Genomic DNA, 21,682 nt, shown 5'->3' on the forward strand with positions numbered 1-21,682 from the left:
TTTAGAGCAAACTTTTGCAACAAAGCAAGTAATATTGTTGAGGTTGGCAAGGTGCATGCCTGTTCGGTGTTGATTGTTTATGATACCAGCGCCATGCATAAAGTGGTACGAAGATGAAATGCAAAGAATTTCTACCAAAGATGTAATAATGACGTGAAAATGGTAATCTATGAAAAAGGGTCATAGTGCAGAGCCTACCAAGGTTCGTTTGTGATCGTCAACCTCTAAATTTCTGAGGTTCACACACAGAACGGGAACATGAACCTCACGTTCAGACCATCCCTAGAACGAAGTCGACTATAATTCACTACAGCGTATTTCTACTAATGCTATCAAATCTGCGCTGGGTCGGCATCACGTGACCGTAATATTAACGATATCCATAAACAAATATACTCGCCATGGCTTCCCTGCAATTATGGATCGCCAGTGCACTGCAGACACCACCAACTAGGGCGCAAAGCTGTGACTTTGTACTTGCAATCATTTACTTCTCTGCACCTGCTATCACTTCCCAAAGTGACAACGATGGTCCAGAACAAGTCTTCACTATTTACAATTTATTCAACAAATTATACCAGCACAAAATATCTACTGACCTTTCAAGCTCGCGGAAGTGACCACAGGCTAAGAGCAACACTACGAGCAGGGTGTGTTTGTCTTTGTGGTATTCTTGGTGTTTGTCGACAGTAGTTAGTATGATCGGTCGTGAGGTGGGTGGGGCTCTTATGGGCCCGCTGGTGACTCGCCGCGAAACTCGTGTTGGTGATTCGCCCTTTTCGACCCCCCCTATCGCTGGTGAGTCGCCATTTGGTCTTATGGTTGCGGCCGTGATTCGCCCTTTCAGGTATAGGCTGCGTCGGTGACTCGCCGCGAAAACTCGTGTTGGTGACTCGCCTTTTTTACTATAGGCGGTGGCGGTGATTCGCCTGTCATGTATTCTTACGCGGTCTCTGGTGACTCGCCATGTGTTCTTATGGGTGCGGTCATGAATCGCCCTTTCAGGTATAGGCTGCGTCGGTGATTCGCCGTGGAAACTCGTGGTCGTGACTCGCCTTTTTTACTATGGGTGGTGGTGGTGATTCGCCTGTCATGTATTCTTACGGGATCTGTGGTGATTCGCCATGTGTTCTTATGGGTGCGGTCGTGAATCGCCCTTTCGGGTATAGGCATCTCTCGCCCGGTGTTGAATATGTATCAAGTAAATAGTCATGTGATTGATCCTTAGTTAATGTGTATATTCCAAATTATGGCGAGTACGACAATGATATATCGTTATTCTTATGGACGCGGCGATGATTCGTACTTTCGGGTATAGACTGCGGGCGGAATGTCGTACTTTCAACAAAAAAGGCGTGAAAATAGTTTGCAAAATCTATGAATTACTCTCATGGTAATGTTTGAGTAATTAGATTACCCCAGAGCCGGCGCAGACGGTGATTCGAATACCAACAATAACCACGCTCACAAACTAACACTTCAAATAGGTGTGAAATATATAACAAACCCCGCAATCACTGACAAGATAATGTCTCGGACATAACCATCTTTCGCGACTTGGTGTTACAGGCATATCGATCACTCACGCGGTGAAATTTTAGTAAGCAGTTTACCACAGAGCCCGCGTAGACGGCGATACCAACAATAGCCGCGTTCACAAACTAACACTTCAAAAAGGTGCGAAATAGGTTGCAAATCCCACGATCACTCACGAGATAACACCTAAGACAGAGCCAGCCCTCACCAACTTGTTGTTACATACATTCCAATCGCCACAATGTAATATTTTGATAATCGGTATGTCACAGGAACCGGATTTCACTGGTAAAATTTAATAAGTAACGGATAACAGAGCCGTCACAGACGATGATTCGAATACCGACAAATTCTCACTTATTTCTGATCCCACCCTAATCCTTTGCGAAGTTGACGCTTAGTCGAAAAGGTGTGAAATAATTGTAAAACCCTACGTCGCTGACGGGATAATGCATCAGGCATAGCGATCTAGTTATAGCATGGGTCGGAATCCATTCGCGGGATGTACTAGGTAAATTGAGATAATCCAAAACCGAATATTTTGACTTTGGCGTAGTGTGAATTGAAATAGGATTGACAGACATGGCTATCAACTTTCCCACAGTCCCATATTGATATTATACGCACATTGATTCGAAACAAGTAATGGAACATTGCAACTCTATTCGCGATCCGACTTTTCGTTTGTCAAAGCGACATTTTTAACATCTTACCATACTCAAAAGAATTATTTACAACATTAACAAGTGTTCAAAATCTAGTTTTCACTTACTTGATTATACCACTGCAACTCACAAATTTGAATTAATTCATCCTGGTTGTATTCGTATGATCGGTCTTTTTTATTCAATTGTAAAGGTCGTTACTATTCTGAAGACAAAGTAAGCTATTTACTAATCGACACATAAATGACTTGACATAAACATATTATATTTTGAGTATACGAGATTTGAATGTCTGAACAATAACTGAGAAATAATTTATCACAATAAAATACGTATATTACAGCGTAAAAGATGTTTGAATGTCAGCAACTCTGTACGGTCATAGTTACTACCACTAATTTACCCGACCAACTCGTCATGATCATTCCTGAAATCAACACAAATATGACCACTGACTTGAGTTAACCACAAAACAGCATCAAGTTTTAAATCCACTTGTAGCTTACGGATTATTTGAATGCTGGTTATGTTTTGTTGTAATTGAGTTCACGGAAATAGTATTACGTCTCGACATCTGACCATCTTACCATATTCAAAGAATCAACCACGAAAACATTGTCAAGTAAATCCGTTAACCGACCAACTCAACAGTATCAATATGAAAAACAGCCAAACATACACGAATCCATACAAGCACTAAAACCTAAAATCCATAACAAGCCTGGTTGTATTCATATCCCTACATGTCTTTTTTATTCAACTTGAAAAGTCGTTACTATTCTGTAAGACAAAGAAATTACTATGCGGTATATTTTGTAAGATAAAAGTAATTACTTCTCGGTGCCCGCGACTTGAGATTAACATAATATGTTTGAGTATGCGAGATTTGAAAGTATGCCCAACATGTTGAGAATTCATTTCTTACAATCGAACGCAGGTGTTATATTGAAAATTATCATGATGTAAACATAAGGATTGACACATTGATTTGACATATGTAATAGTTGATCATGACTTGACTATTAAATTATTTGCGTTAATTAGACCCGGCGTTGTGGTAAAGATTATTGTGACAGCAACAAACTTTTCAGTACCATTGTTATTAACATATTGAGTTGTAAACTATGTGTGTCTAAAATGTTCTCGATTGGAAAATTATTCAGCCTTGGTACAAACCACGCAGAGTATTGTGGATATCAGGAAATATTTTACAAATGTCTGCATTAAACAAGACTAAAGATGAAACAACAATTTCCTTTGTTGAACAATAACCGGAGCAATACTTTATTGTCGGTGAGAATTGAAACACTTTCGCGCATTACCTGGTGTCAAGATATCACACTAGGTGAATTGACATACCACCATTTGATTAATGCTTAATCCGTTCGCATCATTTCACACTCACTTTGATCATTACAAAAGTAAATTGGAATATGTTTGCTAGGCACCACCTATTCAACTATACTTGAGTAATACAGAAACCTCTCAGCATTAATAAAATCGAAATGTGCGCTACACTGAAATCTACAAAAATGTGTTTGTATTGCTGTTCGTAGTAGCGATATCCATTTGAACCTCCATCATCTAACCAAACTACTGAGAGTCGTTGTCAATTTACATGACGTTCACTGATTACATACTAGAACTATTTGTGCAGCGCACACGATCAGAGAAATTGGACATTTTTCCATTGCCATTCGTCAAAGTAAATGTCGTCACAATAATCAGTCACTAAAAGACCATATACTTGTATGTGATTGAATCGCCGACAATTAACTCGGTAAATCAAACCCCTGAGAAATTTTCACTCAGTCATTGGATAGGAAACAGCGTCGCTTAATCGGTGTGAGTCGTTTTTTCTAAATACTAATCATATCTGTCCAGCCAAGAACAATTTTCACTCACTTGGGTAACGAAACCAGTGTCCAATATCAATACAAGATATTTTCGTCACACAAAAATAATCAACTTCACTCGATATTCCCGTACTACGAAACTGTACAAAGGTTACATGCTTTTGTATGACATGGAATCAATACCGATCGAAGTAACCGTATTGGAGATAACTTTTAAACAAACACACTCTACGTGGTTAACATTCTCGTCGATTCTATTGTGATTAATGTATACTTCATGTGATCTGGATTCATTTCGATATGGCTAAACATTCAACCTCGACGGATACGAATTGTCACACACTCAAGTAATATCATATCAAATAGTTATTTACAAGACACAGAAATTTGTTTTGGTCGTTTCGACTTTATTACTGGAGATACTCATCACTTCGCTTAATACAATCTAGATTTAAACTCCATCGAACCTTTGGTGTCTATCGTTTTGCTGGATACGAATTATGTTAGTCTAAGAGTACACAATTTTCACTATCTTGGGTTATGAACTCAGTGTGTTAGCGATCATTCAATATTTTGTAGTATCAACTAGCTACTTCGTAGGATACGAATGATCATCCTCACAACTCTTACAAAAGTACGAAGGATATTTACATCACACAAAGTAATCGACTTTACTCGATATCCTCACACTACGAAACTGAATGGTTATGGTTTGACTCTACAAACTGTTCCGATGTCACAAGAACTTTTTCATACGAATGGTTACGTATCTAAATATTCAAATAATCCAACACACGACTATAGCACTTACAGAAATATCATAGTTCTTGTAACAAAGTTGTATAAGTATAATGTTTATCGTAAGTCCTACATAGCCATGATATCCGTCCGAGTTTGACTTTTAGAAAACATTATACCGACATCGCGACATCTTTCAAAATTAAAACCACGGTGACTGCTTCAGAGACCTACCAATGAAATTGCAGTATTACAGTTACTTCCACAAAAGAGTATGTATTCGACTTACTTACCACAAATCTAACGCACAAAACAATTTACTTTACTAACGAGAAGCACCGAGCCTCACATCAAAACAACTAGAAAGTGGAACTATATATTAAAAAACGTCGCTAACCTTTGTGCGCCAGCTGTAAATCACACAAGCAACATGTTTCAAGATTCTGGTTATTGAAAAACGTTAAAGTGTTTCTCCTGCACCAAGTCGTTATGTTGACGAAAGCGTATATTGTAATACCATGATCGATTTGCATTCGTTGGTCACAAACTGTCACTACTCTAAATAATTATTTTTCACTCAAACACAAAAGCATACTTGTCGCCAATCGTTTTCATCAAGCACGAGTTCAAGAAACCTGCTACGACATGAATTGTTATTTTGATGTTGTGTAAATAGGTAATAATTTATTTTAGTAACACTACATCAACATCATCGAGTTGTGCGAATAGATTTACATGTGGTTTTAATCGAAGTACACAGCACGGTCTAATGTAGATTCATCTCTATTGTACAGCAACTCGGTAATCGAAATGCATTAACATTTAAACAACGATCTTGGTTCGTCACGCGAAAAATATCTTTACTGTCGCAACACTCTGATACTCTGCACAAGATGTGTAAATCCTTTTCACACTCATAATAATACACTAACGGGATACCGATGTCAAGCAACAACGTTTAACAACATCACTGACACTGAACATACGATACCTACCCAAGTAAAAATATCATTTTCACCAGGAGGTCAGTCGTTACTTGTGTACAATTACCATTTTCCCTTGGGAGTTTAGCGTTACCCGAGTAACAAAACCATTTTCACTTGGAAATATATGTGATTGTGATCAGTCTTTCAGTCACGATCAATGGATGTCGCTACTCCCACATAACGACTCCAGATAAATATCATGCAAATGTCGGACTGATATTGTGATCCAATAAGGTATGTTTCTGTGGAATGAAGACTGCAATCGTACACCACAATAGAACACTACCTCGTGATTTCACACGCAATCATAAAACACACTTTCGTAAGGGTCTAGCTCGTCCGGTGACATTTCGAAACGGTCATCGCTACAAGAGATCGGGTTGGTCTCGTCATATCGGTAGCATTTTGACACTGTCATCACCACAAGGCTATTGAGGTCGATTCTGTTGGTCATGTCGAAGAACATGTCAATCCGTTTTAGAATGTACCGTTTTTCAACTCCCCACACTATAGTGTTACGACACAGACAAGAAGCGTCGGTGGAAATGATAAAACACGGAAGGCATACTTTGGTGTTATTTGATATGGATTTTACACCAGACGAACCTCACATTCGAGCGATGTATTGGAATGGCGATTGTATTATTGATGTCCAGGGAAAAGAAATGTATCGATTTATCGGTTTCGTACATATCCAACAAAAACCAGGGTATATGATTGTGCATGGTTCGCATATTTGACTGTGATCACAATATTGGTATGTACTGTACAGTTCACTTTCACTATCGTGCGAATACCCATGTTACGGTTTCTATGTTTGTGTGTCTGTATGTCATGCTTCAGATTGACTCAGAGTCATTGCAATGTGGCTTATTGGTATACCGTTGTTATCGAGTGACATTCGATCTACATCAAAATTACCGGCTATGATAATGTCTGTGGATCGATGTTTGTATACCAACACATTGCATGCAATGTCACACACCTCCATTTACGCGTATACTGGTGTGGGCAAACAAGCGCGACGTATGTCTGGATGGTATTTTGTCGTGGAAACACAGGGTGTAACATGTTTACTTTGAATATTGTTCATTGGTTTATCGATTCACAGTTGATATCCGGATCCGGTTACGTACTTTATCAGGGTTTCCGATTTCAAACTGAATGTCGAGACATACATTGACCAATAAAGACACAATATAGTAAACATGTGGGAGGAAAACTCGACCTGGAGTTGGGTGACATAAATCCAACCGTTTTCCGAGCACCGTTATCCACATACCAATCATCGTCAAGGAGGTGTTTTATTCAGACATTTTGACTCTGGAAAATCCAAAGCACGAACCCGGACATCACGGACATATCAGAAACCCCTTTATTCGCCAATTCCGAAAACATACATGTCGATGTACAACAGCACATTGTTATTGTATGTGAGTAACCAATGATTTTGATGAGATGCATCAGAGCAAGTGAATATTTGATTACACAAATGTATCGGAGTCGTTGTTGGTGTATATTTTGTCACTGTCTGCTGTAACAATATACAAAAAATATCAAATTGACCGGTGTAGTTGTCAGTTTTCAAAACGAAAATGGTATTGGTACTCAGGTAAATGATAGTTTTCCAAACGAAAAGGGTTTGTTGCCTGGGGAGAAAAGGGTTTGTTGCTCAGTGAAAATGGTTTGTTGCTCGGGGAAAAAATATATTCCCAAGTGAAAAAGGTTTGTTACCCAGAGAAAAAATATATTTCCAAGTGAAAAAGGTTTGTTACCAAGAGAAAAAATATATTTCCAAGTGAAAAAGGTTTGTTATCCAGGACAAAAATATATTTCCAAGTGAAAAGGGGTTTGTTACCCAGGGAAAAAATATATTTCCAAGTGAAAAACGTTTGTTGTTGAGGGAAAACATATATTTCCAAGTGAAAATGGTTTTGTTACTCGGGTAACGCTAAACTCCCAAGGGAAAATGGTAATTGTACACAAGTAACGACTGACCTCCTGGTGAAAATGATATTTTTACTTGGGTAGGTATCGTATGTTCAGTGTCAGTGATGTTGTTAAACGTTGTTGCTTGACATCGGTATCCCGTTAGTGTATTATTATGAGTGTGAAAAGGATTTACACATCTTGTGCAGAGTATCAGATTGTTGCGACAGTAAAGATATTTTTCGCGTGACGAACCAAGATCGTTGTTTAAATGTTAATGCATTTCGATTACCGAGTTGCTGTACAATAGAGATGAATCTACATTAGACCGTGCTGTGTACTTCGATTAAAACCACATGTAAATCTATTCGCACAACTCGATGATGTTGATGTAGTGTTACTAAAATAAATTATTACCTATTTACACAACATCAAAATAACAATTCATGCCGTAGCAGGTTTCTTGAACTCGTGCTTGATGAAAACGATTGGCGACAAGTATGCTTTTGTGTTTGAGTGAAAAATAATTATTTAGAGTAGTGACAGTTTGTGACCAACGAATGCAAATCGATCATGGTATTACAATATACGCTTTCGTCAACATAACGACTTGGTGCAGGAGAAACACTTTAACGTTTTTCAATAACCAGAATCTTGAAACATGTTGCTTGTGTGATTTACAGCTGGCGCACAAAGGTTAGCGACGTTTTTTAATATAGTTCCACTTTCTAGTTGTTTTGATGTGAGGCTCGGTGCTTCTCGTTAGTAAAGTAAATTGTTTTGTGCGTTAGATTTGTGGTAAGTAAGTCGAATACATACTCTTTTGTGGAAGTAACTGTAATACTGCAATTTCATTGGTAGGTCTCTGAAGCAGTCACCGTGGTTTTAATTTTGAAAGATGTCGCGATGTCGGTATAATGTTTTCTAAAAGTCAAACTCGGACGGATATCATGGCTATGTAGGACTTACGATAAACATTATACTTATACAACTTTGTTACAAGAACTATGATATTTCTGTAAGTGCTATAGTCGTGTGTTGGATTATTTGAATATTTAGATACGTAACCATTCGTATGAAAAAGTTCTTGTGACATCGGAACAGTTTGTAGAGTCAAACCATAACCATTCAGTTTCGTAGTGTGAGGATATCGAGTAAAGTCGATTACTTTGTGTGATGTAAATATCCTTCGTACTTTTGTAAGAGTTGTGAGGATGATCATTCGTATCCTACGAAGTAGCTAGTTGATACTACAAAATATTGAATGATCGCTAACACACTGAGTTCATAACCCAAGATAGTGAAAATTGTGTACTCTTAGACTAACATAATTCGTATCCAGCAAAACGATAGACACCAAAGGTTCGATGGAGTTTAAATCTAGATTGTATTAAGCGAAGTGATGAGTATCTCCAGTAATAAAGTCGAAACGACCAAAACAAATTTCTGTGTCTTGTAAATAACTATTTGATATGATATTACTTGAGTGTGTGACAATTCGTATCCGTCGAGGTTGAATGTTTAGCCATATCGAAATGAATCCAGATCACATGAAGTATACATTAATCACAATAGAATCGACGAGAATGTTAACCACGTAGAGTGTGTTTGTTTAAAAGTTATCTCCAATACGGTTACTTCGATCGGTATTGATTCCATGTCATACAAAAGCATGTAACCTTTGTACAGTTTCGTAGTACGGGAATATCGAGTGAAGTTGATTATTTTTGTGTGACGAAAATATCTTGTATTGATATTGGACACTGGTTTCGTTACCCAAGTGAGTGAAAATTGTTCTTGGCTGGACAGATATGATTAGTATTTAGAAAAAACGACTCACACCGATTAAGCGACGCTGTTTCCTATCCAATGACTGAGTGAAAATTTCTCAGGGGTTTGATTTACCGAGTTAATTGTCGGCGATTCAATCACATACAAGTATATGGTCTTTTAGTGACTGATTATTGTGACGACATTTACTTTGACGAATGGCAATGGAAAAATGTCCAATTTCTCTGATCGTGTGCGCTGCACAAATAGTTCTAGTATGTAATCAGTGAACGTCATGTAAATTGACAACGACTCTCAGTAGTTTGGTTAGATGATGGAGGTTCAAATCGATATCGCTACTACGAACAGCAATACAAACACATTTTTGTAGATTTCAGTGTAGCGCACATTTCGATTTTATTAATGCTGAGAGGTTTCTGTATTACTCAAGTATAGTTGAATAGGTGGTGCCTAGCAAACATATTCCAATTTACTTTTGTAATGATCAAAGTGAGTGTGAAATGATGCGAACGGATTAAGCATTAATCAAATGGTGGTATGTCAATTCACCTAGTGTGATATCTTGACACCAGGTAATGCGCGAAAGTGTTTCAATTCTCACCGACAATAAAGTATTGCTCCGGTTATTGTTCAACAAAGGAAATTGTTGTTTCATCTTTAGTCTTGTTTAATGCAGACATTTGTAAAATATTTCCTGATATCCACAATACTCTGCGTGGTTTGTACCAAGGCTGAATAATTTTCCAATCGAGAACATTTTAGACACACATAGTTTACAACTCAATATGTTAATAACAATGGTACTGAAAAGTTTGTTGCTGTCACAATAATCTTTACCACAACGCCGGGTCTAATTAACGCAAATAATTTAATAGTCAAGTCATGATCAACTATTACATATGTCAAATCAATGTGTCAATCCTTATGTTTACATCATGATAATTTTCAATATAACACCTGCGTTCGATTGTAAGAAATGAATTCTCAACATGTTGGGCATACTTTCAAATCTCGCATACTCAAACATATTATGTTAATCTCAAGTCGCGGGCACCGAGAAGTAATTACTTTTATCTTACAAAATATACCGCATAGTAATTTCTTTGTCTTACAGAATAGTAACGACTTTTCAAGTTGAATAAAAAAGACATGTAGGGATATGAATACAACCAGGCTTGTTATGGATTTTAGGTTTTAGTGCTTGTATGGATTCGTGTATGTTTGGCTGTTTTTCATATTGATACTGTTGAGTTGGTCGGTTAACGGATTTACTTGACAATGTTTTCGTGGTTGATTCTTTGAATATGGTAAGATGGTCAGATGTCGAGACGTAATACTATTTCCGTGAACTCAATTACAACAAAACATAACCAGCATTCAAATAATCCGTAAGCTACAAGTGGATTTAAAACTTGATGCTGTTTTGTGGTTAACTCAAGTCAGTGGTCATATTTGTGTTGATTTCAGGAATGATCATGACGAGTTGGTCGGGTAAATTAGTGGTAGTAACTATGACCGTACAGAGTTGCTGACATTCAAACATCTTTTACGCTGTAATATACGTATTTTATTGTGATAAATTATTTCTCAGTTATTGTTCAGACATTCAAATCTCGTATACTCAAAATATAATATGTTTATGTCAAGTCATTTATGTGTCGATTAGTAAATAGCTTACTTTGTCTTCAGAATAGTAACGACCTTTACAATTGAATAAAAAAGACCGATCATACGAATACAACCAGGATGAATTAATTCAAATTTGTGAGTTGCAGTGGTATAATCAAGTAAGTGAAAACTAGATTTTGAACACTTGTTAATGTTGTAAATAATTCTTTTGAGTATGGTAAGATGTTAAAAATGTCGCTTTGACAAACGAAAAGTCGGATCGCGAATAGAGTTGCAATGTTCCATTACTTGTTTCGAATCAATGTGCGTATAATATCAATATGGGACTGTGGGAAAGTTGATAGCCATGTTTGTCAATCCTATTTCAATTCACACTACGCCAAAGTCAAAATATTCGGTTTTGGATTATCTCAATTTACCTAGTACATCCCGCGAATGGATTCCGACCCATGCTATAACTAGATCGCTATGTCTGATGCATTATCCCGTCAGCGACGTAGGGTTTTACAATTATTTCACACCTTTTCGACTAAGCGTCAACTTCGCAAAGGATTAGGGTGGGATCAGAAATAAGTGAGAATTTGTCGGTATTCGAATCATCGTCTGTGACGGCTCTGTTATCCGTTACTTATTAAATTTTACCAGTGAAATCCGGTTCCTGTGACATACCGATTATCAAAATATTACATTGTGGCGATTGGAATGTATGTAACAACAAGTTGGTGAGGGCTGGCTCTGTCTTAGGTGTTATCTCGTGAGTGATCGTGGGATTTGCAACCTATTTCGCACCTTTTTGAAGTGTTAGTTTGTGAACGCGGCTATTGTTGGTATCGCCGTCTACGCGGGCTCTGTGGTAAACTGCTTACTAAAATTTCACCGCGTGAGTGATCGATATGCCTGTAACACCAAGTCGCGAAAGATGGTTATGTCCGAGACATTATCTTGTCAGTGATTGCGGGGTTTGTTATATATTTCACACCTATTTGAAGTGTTAGTTTGTGAGCGTGGTTATTGTTGGTATTCGAATCACCGTCTGCGCCGGCTCTGGGGTAATCTAATTACTCAAACATTACCATGAGAGTAATTCCTAGATTTTGCAAACTATTTTCACGCCTTTTTTGTTGAAAGTACGACATTCCGCCCGCAGTCTATACCCGAAAGTACGAATCATCGCCGCGTCCATAAGAATAACGATATATCATTGTCATACTCGCCATAATTTGGAATATACACATTAACTAAGGATCAATCACATGACTATTTACTTGATACATATTCAACACCGGGCGAGAGATGCCTATACCCGAAAGGGCGATTCACGACCGCACCCATAAGAACACATGGCGAATCACCACAGATCCCGTAAGAATACATGACAGGCGAATCACCACCACCACCCATAGTAAAAAAGGCGAGTCACGACCACGAGTTTCCACGGCGAATCACCGACGCAGCCTATACCTGAAAGGGCGATTCATGACCGCACCCATAAGAACACATGGCGAGTCACCAGAGACCGCGTAAGAATACATGACAGGCGAATCACCGCCACCGCCTATAGTAAAAAAGGCGAGTCACCAACACGAGTTTTCGCGGCGAGTCACCGACGCAGCCTATACCTGAAAGGGCGAATCACGGCCGCAACCATAAGACCAAATGGCGACTCACCAGCGATAGGGGGGGTCGAAAAGGGCGAATCACCAACACGAGTTTCGCGGCGAGTCACCAGCGGGCCCATAAGAGCCCCACCCACCTCACGACCGATCATACTAACTACTGTCGACTACTATGGGCATTTACACCAGGCCGATATTCTCCATGTTTCCTGTAACTGCCGACCCACTCCAGGCTTTTTGTAAGACACCGCGTACGCTCACGTACATTTAGGTATTGGAATTCTGAAGTGGACCTCGGTTGGACTCGAACCCGCACCCGTTGGTGTTGTAGCCACGGATTATACCACCGCGCTATCTCGCCACGTTACGAGCAGGGTCAAAATCAGGGTGACGTGAGATTTACGAACCATTGCGCGGGTCACTTGAATGTTGATGCCCTTTTTTAGTCGCCCGGTAGGAGCGAACCAGATTACGTTACGGTGAAAACAAAACGCATCGAAAGCGATTACAATTGTGTCATGAAAAGTCAGTGTTTAGTATTGTAATAACCACTCATAACCGCGCGAAACTCCAAAATATTTCAAAGTTAATAAACGAAATCGGTTAATAAAAATGTCCCTTGCATGCGGGTCACCCCTATATACCTCTCGGCTCATTTGGCAAGTACGGGAGTACTCGGCTTTTAGACATAGATATATCTAAGATTTCGGCGAAGATGCGTCAATCTTTTTGTGAAAAGGTTAAGTTTGCCGACGATCCTTCAGCGAGTGCATATGCGAAGTCGAATATTGGACGACACGTTCTCTCATCATTGCGAATACAGTTAGACTCAATTCAATACACTGGGCGTATTTTTAATGTTCATGATGGGGTATCAATATTAAAAGCAAGAAATCGAGTGAACTCGCGCGAAGGGAGGCCAAGAAAGCCAAGTCGAATATATCTGCCACGAAATATTCTACTCAATCGTCATACACAGATATCTACGAAAATTGTGACTGCCTCCTGGCCACGACAATGCGTCGGAACTGATAATTTAGTCATCAACATTCCAAATTTCGAGGTGAGGCTAATGACATTATTGGTTCACCTTGCAAGTTCGCAATAAATAACCCCGCAAATGCATTTTTTGATATAACTTATTTCGATAATTACCTTGCTGGGCACTCAAAACCTTCTCGCGGGCCATCGCGGCTTATTCTGCGTATGATGCAAAAGTTGACTAAACAAAGAGTTCGACTCAATGGAAAGTAGACGCGGGTACCTGATTTCCGAGCTCATACTCGCAAAATTGATTTTTTTTATGGTCAATTAATCAGAAAAATTTGGATCGATCTGGAAAAGGGGGCGATGAGTCGAAATAAGGTTGGGAAACACTCATCTAGTCATATCTCATAACGTAATCTGTAATTGTAATCGATTACACTAAATCAGTAATTGCCCATTGTATGGAACAGAGCACTCGGTTCTCCGACGTCATTCCGGCAACAGAACTGACCGCAAACAAGAATCATTTTCGTCGTTCATATTGAAGAAAAAATTCGTGCAATTGGTATTGAAACATATATTGGTACATACGGGTTCACGTTAGCGTTTCGACTGACGCCAACTTTGAGCCACAAACCACAAACTCCGAGACAAGTATTCGCGACGGTAAGATATTGATAGTGGCCGTAATAGGACATTCGTCGTTGTGAGTTGAAAAGTTACATAGTCGACGAACATAAAATCGCCATTTCGATTGACGAGCAAAAGAAGGGACACACGAAACCAGGCAAATAAACGCACGTTAGCTGGTGGTTGACGCAGAGTAAACTACGCATAAAAAAGCATCTGCTCGCCAGGTGATTTCATCCGGCCCGCGAAGCCATTATGATTAAATTGAAAATGCATGTATTATCCAGCACATTTCTCACAAATGTTGAGATTTCTAGTAGGAAGTACTTTCACTAAATAGTTCTTCAAGGTAGCACATGTCGAGACTGTTTATATGCCACATTATAACCACCCGATTGCTCCGTTGTGCTCTGTTTCTATTCACCATTAGGAGCAGGTCGCTGACATTGACCCCCAATTCCGACAAGGCAAGAAAGTGCGAGTTCATTTCACTGCTAAAAAACTAGTTATTCAAAAAAGCGAAAATGTCAAGAACCCTGATACGCAGATTACATGGAAAGTATAATAGAGGTCTCCAGCCTCGAGAGAAACCCGAATTGCAATGTAATAATATGAAGCAAATTTCAACGTCCGCGTTTACAGTTAAATCTTTTGCGTTCCTAAGAACGCATACGCAAGGTCGATGTCAATATATCACTAAAACGAAGGGAGCATATAGACGGATGCCCCCTTATATCATCGTTAGTCACGGTTATTCAGCCGCCCAATCATCGTTTTTTTGCCAATTCTATTGTTTCCACATAACAGGTGCAGCTAGAACAGAACCCTTATGATCCATGTAATATACTATTGTGTACGCCGGGTAATGAAGTATTCAAATGGAAAATAAGACCATGGATTTAGAGGTATTTTTGTATTGAGGAATTTTGGTGCGGCCCGCGAGTGATCTGAAGTAATGAATCCGGTAGGCGACGTTAGTTGAGTTTGACACCCCTGGTCTAAATACATACTCTTGAATCGCCCTGCTGCATTATAATAATGTTTATCGATCTCTTTTGTATTCGATGCAGCGACCAACGTCAATACCGCAGCAGAAAAATCATTGTTACCAAGATATCATATTATATGCCATGATATCACTTCCACTTATCAAAACGTTTCCACGCACGTAACAGATAAACTTCTGGTTGCGACAACAATTTCTACTACAGCGATCCGCCTTTGATTTGCCCCACGTATCGTCGCATCCTTACTTTCCGTCGCTTTCGTGGATTCGTAAGTGACGCACGAGAGAACTCTTTATACCGAATGTCCTTCCGCATATATCGCACTCATGCTCTTTTACTCCCGAGTGAATCTTGCTGTGGATTCTCAAGTAGGATTTGACATTGAATATTTTCCCGCATATTTCACACGGGTATTTTGCTTCCGTGTGGACGGAATAGTGATGTCTGAGGTTAGTCCTTTGTCGAAAGACTTTACCGCATGTATCGCAATCATACCTTTTCGCATTTAAATGGGCCGACTCCGTGTGTGTCTGAGTGTTACACTTCGAACTAAATGCTTTACCACAAATCTCACATTGGAACTCTTTAAATCCGACATGGTACTTCATGTGCGCTCTTAAATGAGATTCGCTGGCGAATCTTTTCGCACATACATCGCACACAAACTCTTTCAATCCGACGTGAATGTTCATGTGTCTTCGCATATTGGATTTGAGATCGAATCGTTTCCCACATACCTCGCATTGATATTTTATGTCCATATGTGCGGCATTATGATATCTTAGTTGATTCTCTTGCAAAAAAGCTTTCCCGCATACATCGCACTCATATTCTTTCATATTCAAGTGTATCACCTTCACGTGTCTCTTAAGGTTCGACTTCCAACGAAATGCTTCCCCGCAAATCTCGCACTTATGTCTCTTATCTCCGGCGTGAATCAAATAATGACTTTCCAGTTGAGATCCGGTTTTGAATCCTTTTCCGCATATTCGGCACTCGTAATCTTTTGCTGCAGTATGAACGGCAAAATGACTTTTCAGGTCACATTTCTTTCGGAAATCTTTGCCGCATACCTGACACACGTAATCTTTAGTCTTAGTGTGAATCAAGTAATGATTGTCCAGTTTACATTTCTGTCCGAAACTTTTGCCGCATATATGGCACTCGTACTCTTTTGCCTTGGTATGAATCAAGTGATGTCTTTTCAGATTACATTTCTCTTCGAATTCTTTGTCGCATATACGACACTCGTACTCTTTCGCTCCAGTATGACTCAAATAATGTGTTTTCAAATGGTCCTTTCTAGTGAAACCTTTCCCGCAAATTTCGCACTCACACTCTTTCACCCCAGCGTGAATTTTCATGTGGTTTCTCAAGTTTGATTTGAAATTGAATGATCTCCCGCATATGTCGCAATTATGACCTTCCTTTTTCGCGTGGCACGCGAGATGATGTATTAGGTAAGGCCTTTGCACAAAGTTTTTTCCGCATATGTCGCACTCAAACTCCTTCGAAGTGGCGTGAATTTTCATGTGCCTTGTCAGATAAGATTTGATGATGAATCCCATTCCACATACCTCGCAAATATTATCATTGCAGGCGATACGATGCTGGGATCGGGCCATTTCTAGCTTTGCGAGTACACTTTGCGACTTTAGCTGCGATGAGAATACAATTCCATCTATCGGTCTTTCAGCAAATATCGTGAAAAAATTAGTGTATTGCTGCGTTCTAAAATTTTCAAAAGATTACATCATGAAAAGATATGCTTTTTTCGAATCACAAAACTTCAGTATTCGTTATAACAGAGCTAGAGGTAGGCAGAGCATTTTCTGCTATTACTCAACTGGAAGTACAACTAGAATACTGTCCAATTCTGATCAATTACAAGCGGAAGTACCGCGATTTTCAGAGAGTGTCAACACTACATGTGGTAAAAGTAGAAACCATTGCAGGACTACACTGTTATGAAGCAATTATACGGTCGGCGGTCACCATGATCAGAACACCCATTCCGTACCAATGATCTATATCTACTTGCTATAACTGTCGAACCGATGACAATGTCGAGGGTACAGCCACTCCATATCGTATACGTCGACTCTATTGGGTGCGAATCGTCCGTAGGCTCATACTATACATGTTTTTCGAAAGAATTCACACATTTATGGCATAATCATACAACGTTTGGAACAAAACACAACTAATTTTTTAAGGCATTTGTTTGAAACGCAGTTTGTTTTAAATGCAGCCTTAACTACAATTAAAACTACTCACTTTTCAAAACTCGCAAATATATAAGGAATTACCAACGACCTTTAAAAATCTCTAGCTAACTAATTAAAGCACGACTGACTACATCATGATTCTTAACCACTTTTTTCCCAGGAGCCGCAGGGATTCCATGATCAAGTCTCAGGGGATCCCTGGAGGTCGCGGCACGCGCTAAACTCAGACATATGATTTGCGAAGACAAGCCCGTTTTGACCAACATTGACTGCAAGCAATTATGCTCGATCAGCATTTGAATTGTGACTGTTTTATTGGTACGTCGCGTGCAGTGGCGTAAGAAGGGAAGGTCGTGGTTCGAAATCGGAACTGGAGTCTGAACGATATGATGGCGCTTACTTTCCTAATGCGAAGCCGCGAGACTATATGAACTATAGTCTCTAAAAGGAAGAGCAGGTGCCATACTGATTAGTAGGGCGATTTTTTACCTAAAAACAGAAGATTTTGACCTGAAAAAAATTGACATTTTCTTACCCCAAAAAACTTAATTTTGCCCAAATTTTTACCTCGCGTATGCAAATTAGATGTTTTAGCACATGATTTTAAAATTGTACCACTTTTCCTCATTTGTGGTTGGAACTGTCTGTCCTTGCGAAGTAGTTTGGCCTGAAATAATGTTATTGACTTGATATCTGACAAATATTTACATGAAAAAACTTGATTTTAACGAAATCTGACCCTATGAAGAATTCCAGTAGTTACATCAGGTATTATGGTATGAATTATTTAAATTTGTTGTGGTACAACGAAAGATACGTTCCTACTTTCTCGGGTAGAAAGTGTATTTCATTGCTAAGTAGCTTGCCAAAAATGGAGAAAGAACGTTGAACTGCAGCATTTAATTGCTGATAACACTCTAGTTTTGCGTACACTGCTGCTGAAAAACCGCGTTTCTTCATTCTGACAATGTTGTCTATATCATAATTTTTCATCATGTGCTTTTTGATGTAAGAATCATGCAATGGTTAAGCAGTCCTGTTTCAATTAGGATATTGTGGTACTTTGAGTATAACACCACGTCAACCTATTTGTTTCATTTGACCGTTTATGATTCACAGGGAACAGACAATGGGCTGTCTGCAACGGAAGGCCTATAACGTAGGCTTCACGCAGTATCTCCCACACATATTTAGCGCTGCTAAACCACGCACAAGTAACTGCCTCTGTCGATATTTATCAGAAAAAATAGAGAATGGAATGTGAAAAGTCAGAAAGCTAATTTGATGCAATACATACTCCGACTCCCCTACACATCTATATGAGATGCAATTCAAGCCTGCGTCAATGGTTGGCGAGTAACAGGAACTGATAAACTCTATACAAATTCGATATAAATCATGCAAGAGGTTTGGTTGAGGTGAGCACTGACCACAATGAGCAATCTATAGAACAGAGATAGATACTTTGCTATTGGATTATTTTCCTACTATTTTACGTCAACGTAAGCAGTAGCTTCGATCATTTCGTTTGCGGCTCAGTATAGCGCACAAATATTGATTGGCGCTCTCACCCACCACACCAAGTCATCGTGAAAAATCAGTACATAATGCAAGACACCGTGCTTTTGATCGACACCAATTACTCGATGAATTGATATTGACTAGTAAATTTAGTTCCGAGTCACGAGTCAATCCACATTTCTGAAACGCCAAGTCAGGTCAAGTCATGCGAAAAAGGTTACTCGAGTCATCCCAACACTGATGACATAGCAGGGTTGCAAAACCCGAGAGTGAAAGTGGTCCGAGCCAAAAGATCAAGTTACAGGCGCATGAAAATGAGAGACCGATGGGGAAAGACCTCGGTGCAGACTGCAGAAGTCGTCAGCAATATTACAAAGACCTATAAAGACACTGGTAATAACTGAAGTTACTGTCCTGGTGCAAATTACCTTATAGGCGATGAGCGCCACTTTTATACGTGCGAATTAAACAAACAAGTACGAAATGTTAAAGTAGGGTTAACCTATTTTGGAAACCTGAAAAGAGGACACTTTTTCAAAATTTTCAGACTTGCAATATCGGAGGAAAATCCAGAATAAGTTGTAAATTTTCCCCCTTCGTGGTCGGTTGACTAACAAAAAGGCATACTTTCTGGCTCAACTCCCGAATTACGGTTTTTCTTTCACCCTATCCGTTGGTTGACTAAAAAATGGTCTGTAAAAAAGGGGCAAAATCACAAAAAAAGAGAACATTTGGGCGTCCCCCGAGGACACTTTCAAAAAAGTCCAAAAAGAGGACAAATCCTCTCAAAAGAGGACTCATGGTAACCCTATGTTAAGATCCATACTGCCCGATGCAGCTCAATAATTTTCGTTTAACAGGAATATCAGACATAGAATCAGCATTGCAAAAGTGTCGAGTTTGAAATGGGAGGGGTTCCGATCTCAGACCCCACCCGCTGGCTACGCCAATGTTAGTATCGATGACTATGAGCTGAAAATGGCTGCAAAAACACGATACAACAGAACACCGGTATCACGGGTGACAACAAACGATGACACCTGTTTTCTAGTTTTTCGGTAACTAATATTATTTTTAAATACGCAACTAGAACTAGAACCACTTACTTTTCAAAATATGCAGCTACAACTAGAACTACCGGCACTTACTTTTTGAAATCTACAACCGGAACAGAACTAGACCTACGCAAATTTCAAACTCCGTAACTAGAAGTAGAACGCCTCACGTTTAGAAATGCGCAATTAAAACTAGAACTACTTAATAAACCGTTACTTAGTGGACAGTCATGACAGACGATTAACTAAATGACTAGTTAGTACAAGGCTGTCTACATCGCATATTCGTTATGTAATTTCCCCCGTTACAGTAATCTACTTGAATGAAAGTATAGAGTATGCATCTCGATTTGCGCTGCCGTGTGATAGTTGAGTAATCCCTAAACTCGTGGTGACATCCCTTTAGATGGCAACTCTTCGATCACAACTTCGAAATTTCAACTAGACATGTATGATGTTGGATCATATTCAGGAGTGCATATTGTAACTATAATGCCTTGGACTATGGGTGGCATTTAAAACAAAAATAAATTTAAAAGAAACATGTTTAAAACATGTTAAGTCATGACGTCACGGATATTCAATTGTGACAACATAGTGGATTTACAATTGAAAATATAGGGTAAATATACCTTCTTTGACGAACTATCTACGTAATAAAGCTGTTGAACTGACTATTTTGAGGATTCCAACCATCCCATATCGTATACATCGGCAATATCCGGTGGTAATTATCCGTAGGCTCATACAACAGGATTTTTGGAAAGTATTTACACAATTATGACATGATTTTACAACTTAAAAAAAAAATTAAAGGGCCATTGAAACATGTTTTAAACGAAGTGTCTTGAACAATGATTTCTTCTAAATACAACCATACTTATACCTTGGTAATTGTTTTGGTATTCGAAACGTTTCGAACGTTCAGTCAGTTTACAGCGGTCCAACTTGCCGCGCGGTCAGCTTGCGCATTAGGATTTCACAATTCACCGGCCGACAATTTATATTCACGTCACATCGAAATGAGTTTTCCAACACCGGGTGTGCGTGTCACTTTGAGAAATCATGGAGGCGAGGAAAATCAATTTTGATTCGTGGTTGTGCTAATTGAAATCTGCCAACGTTTTTTCATTGAGCAACGATCAACAGAGCCCTTCCTGGCTCGCTTCAAGAGTTGATTGGGATAGGGATATTCAGCGCTCCGTAAATGCTTATCGGGCTTGCAATATTACATTGAGCATCTGTTACGTGAGTTACGTGTGCACTGTGCACCTGTGCAAAGCATGCCAATTTGCGTTCACGCTTATACATTAGGCCAGGGATGGGCAATTACTTTTAGCCGCTGGTCAAATGAGAAGTATAAAATACGTTGGCGGGCCTAGTGAATTTTTTTAGCTAAATTCTGCACCGCATTTTAATTTTATTTCTAAATAGTGAAAAATTTCGCACCCCCTCCCTATCATGATATCACAAAAAGAGCTACCAGAATGCCAGGAATCTCAATGGAT

General features: G+C 39.2%; 1 protein-coding gene across 2 annotated transcripts in view; it reads right to left on the reverse strand.

Annotated features, from left to right (window-relative positions):
- LOC145434992 (uncharacterized) overlaps positions 1-20,742 on the reverse strand; it is a 350,877-nt gene extending 330,135 nt beyond the window's left edge. Inside the window, exons 1-2 of one of the 2 annotated variants that reach the window (XR_013913660.1) lie at positions 19,443-20,742; positions 15,545-18,794 (exon numbers count right to left, since the gene is read on the reverse strand). Coding sequence is in view for 1 of the 2 variants with exons in the window: in XM_080312241.1 (XP_080168367.1) it covers positions 15,613-16,995 (1,383 nt within the window). In the remaining variant the exon portion in view is untranslated. Of the gene's footprint in view, positions 1-13,557; positions 18,795-19,442 lie in introns of those variants that run through there. The other variant, XM_080312241.1, reaches the window with a different exon arrangement.
- Between the last annotated feature and the right edge of the window lie 940 nt (positions 20,743-21,682).

Source organism: Botryllus schlosseri, chromosome 1 (assembly GCF_051294905.1).
Source record: "Botryllus schlosseri isolate E-star chromosome 1, Bs_hap1, whole genome shotgun sequence".
NCBI lineage: Eukaryota > Metazoa > Chordata > Ascidiacea > Stolidobranchia > Styelidae > Botryllus > Botryllus schlosseri.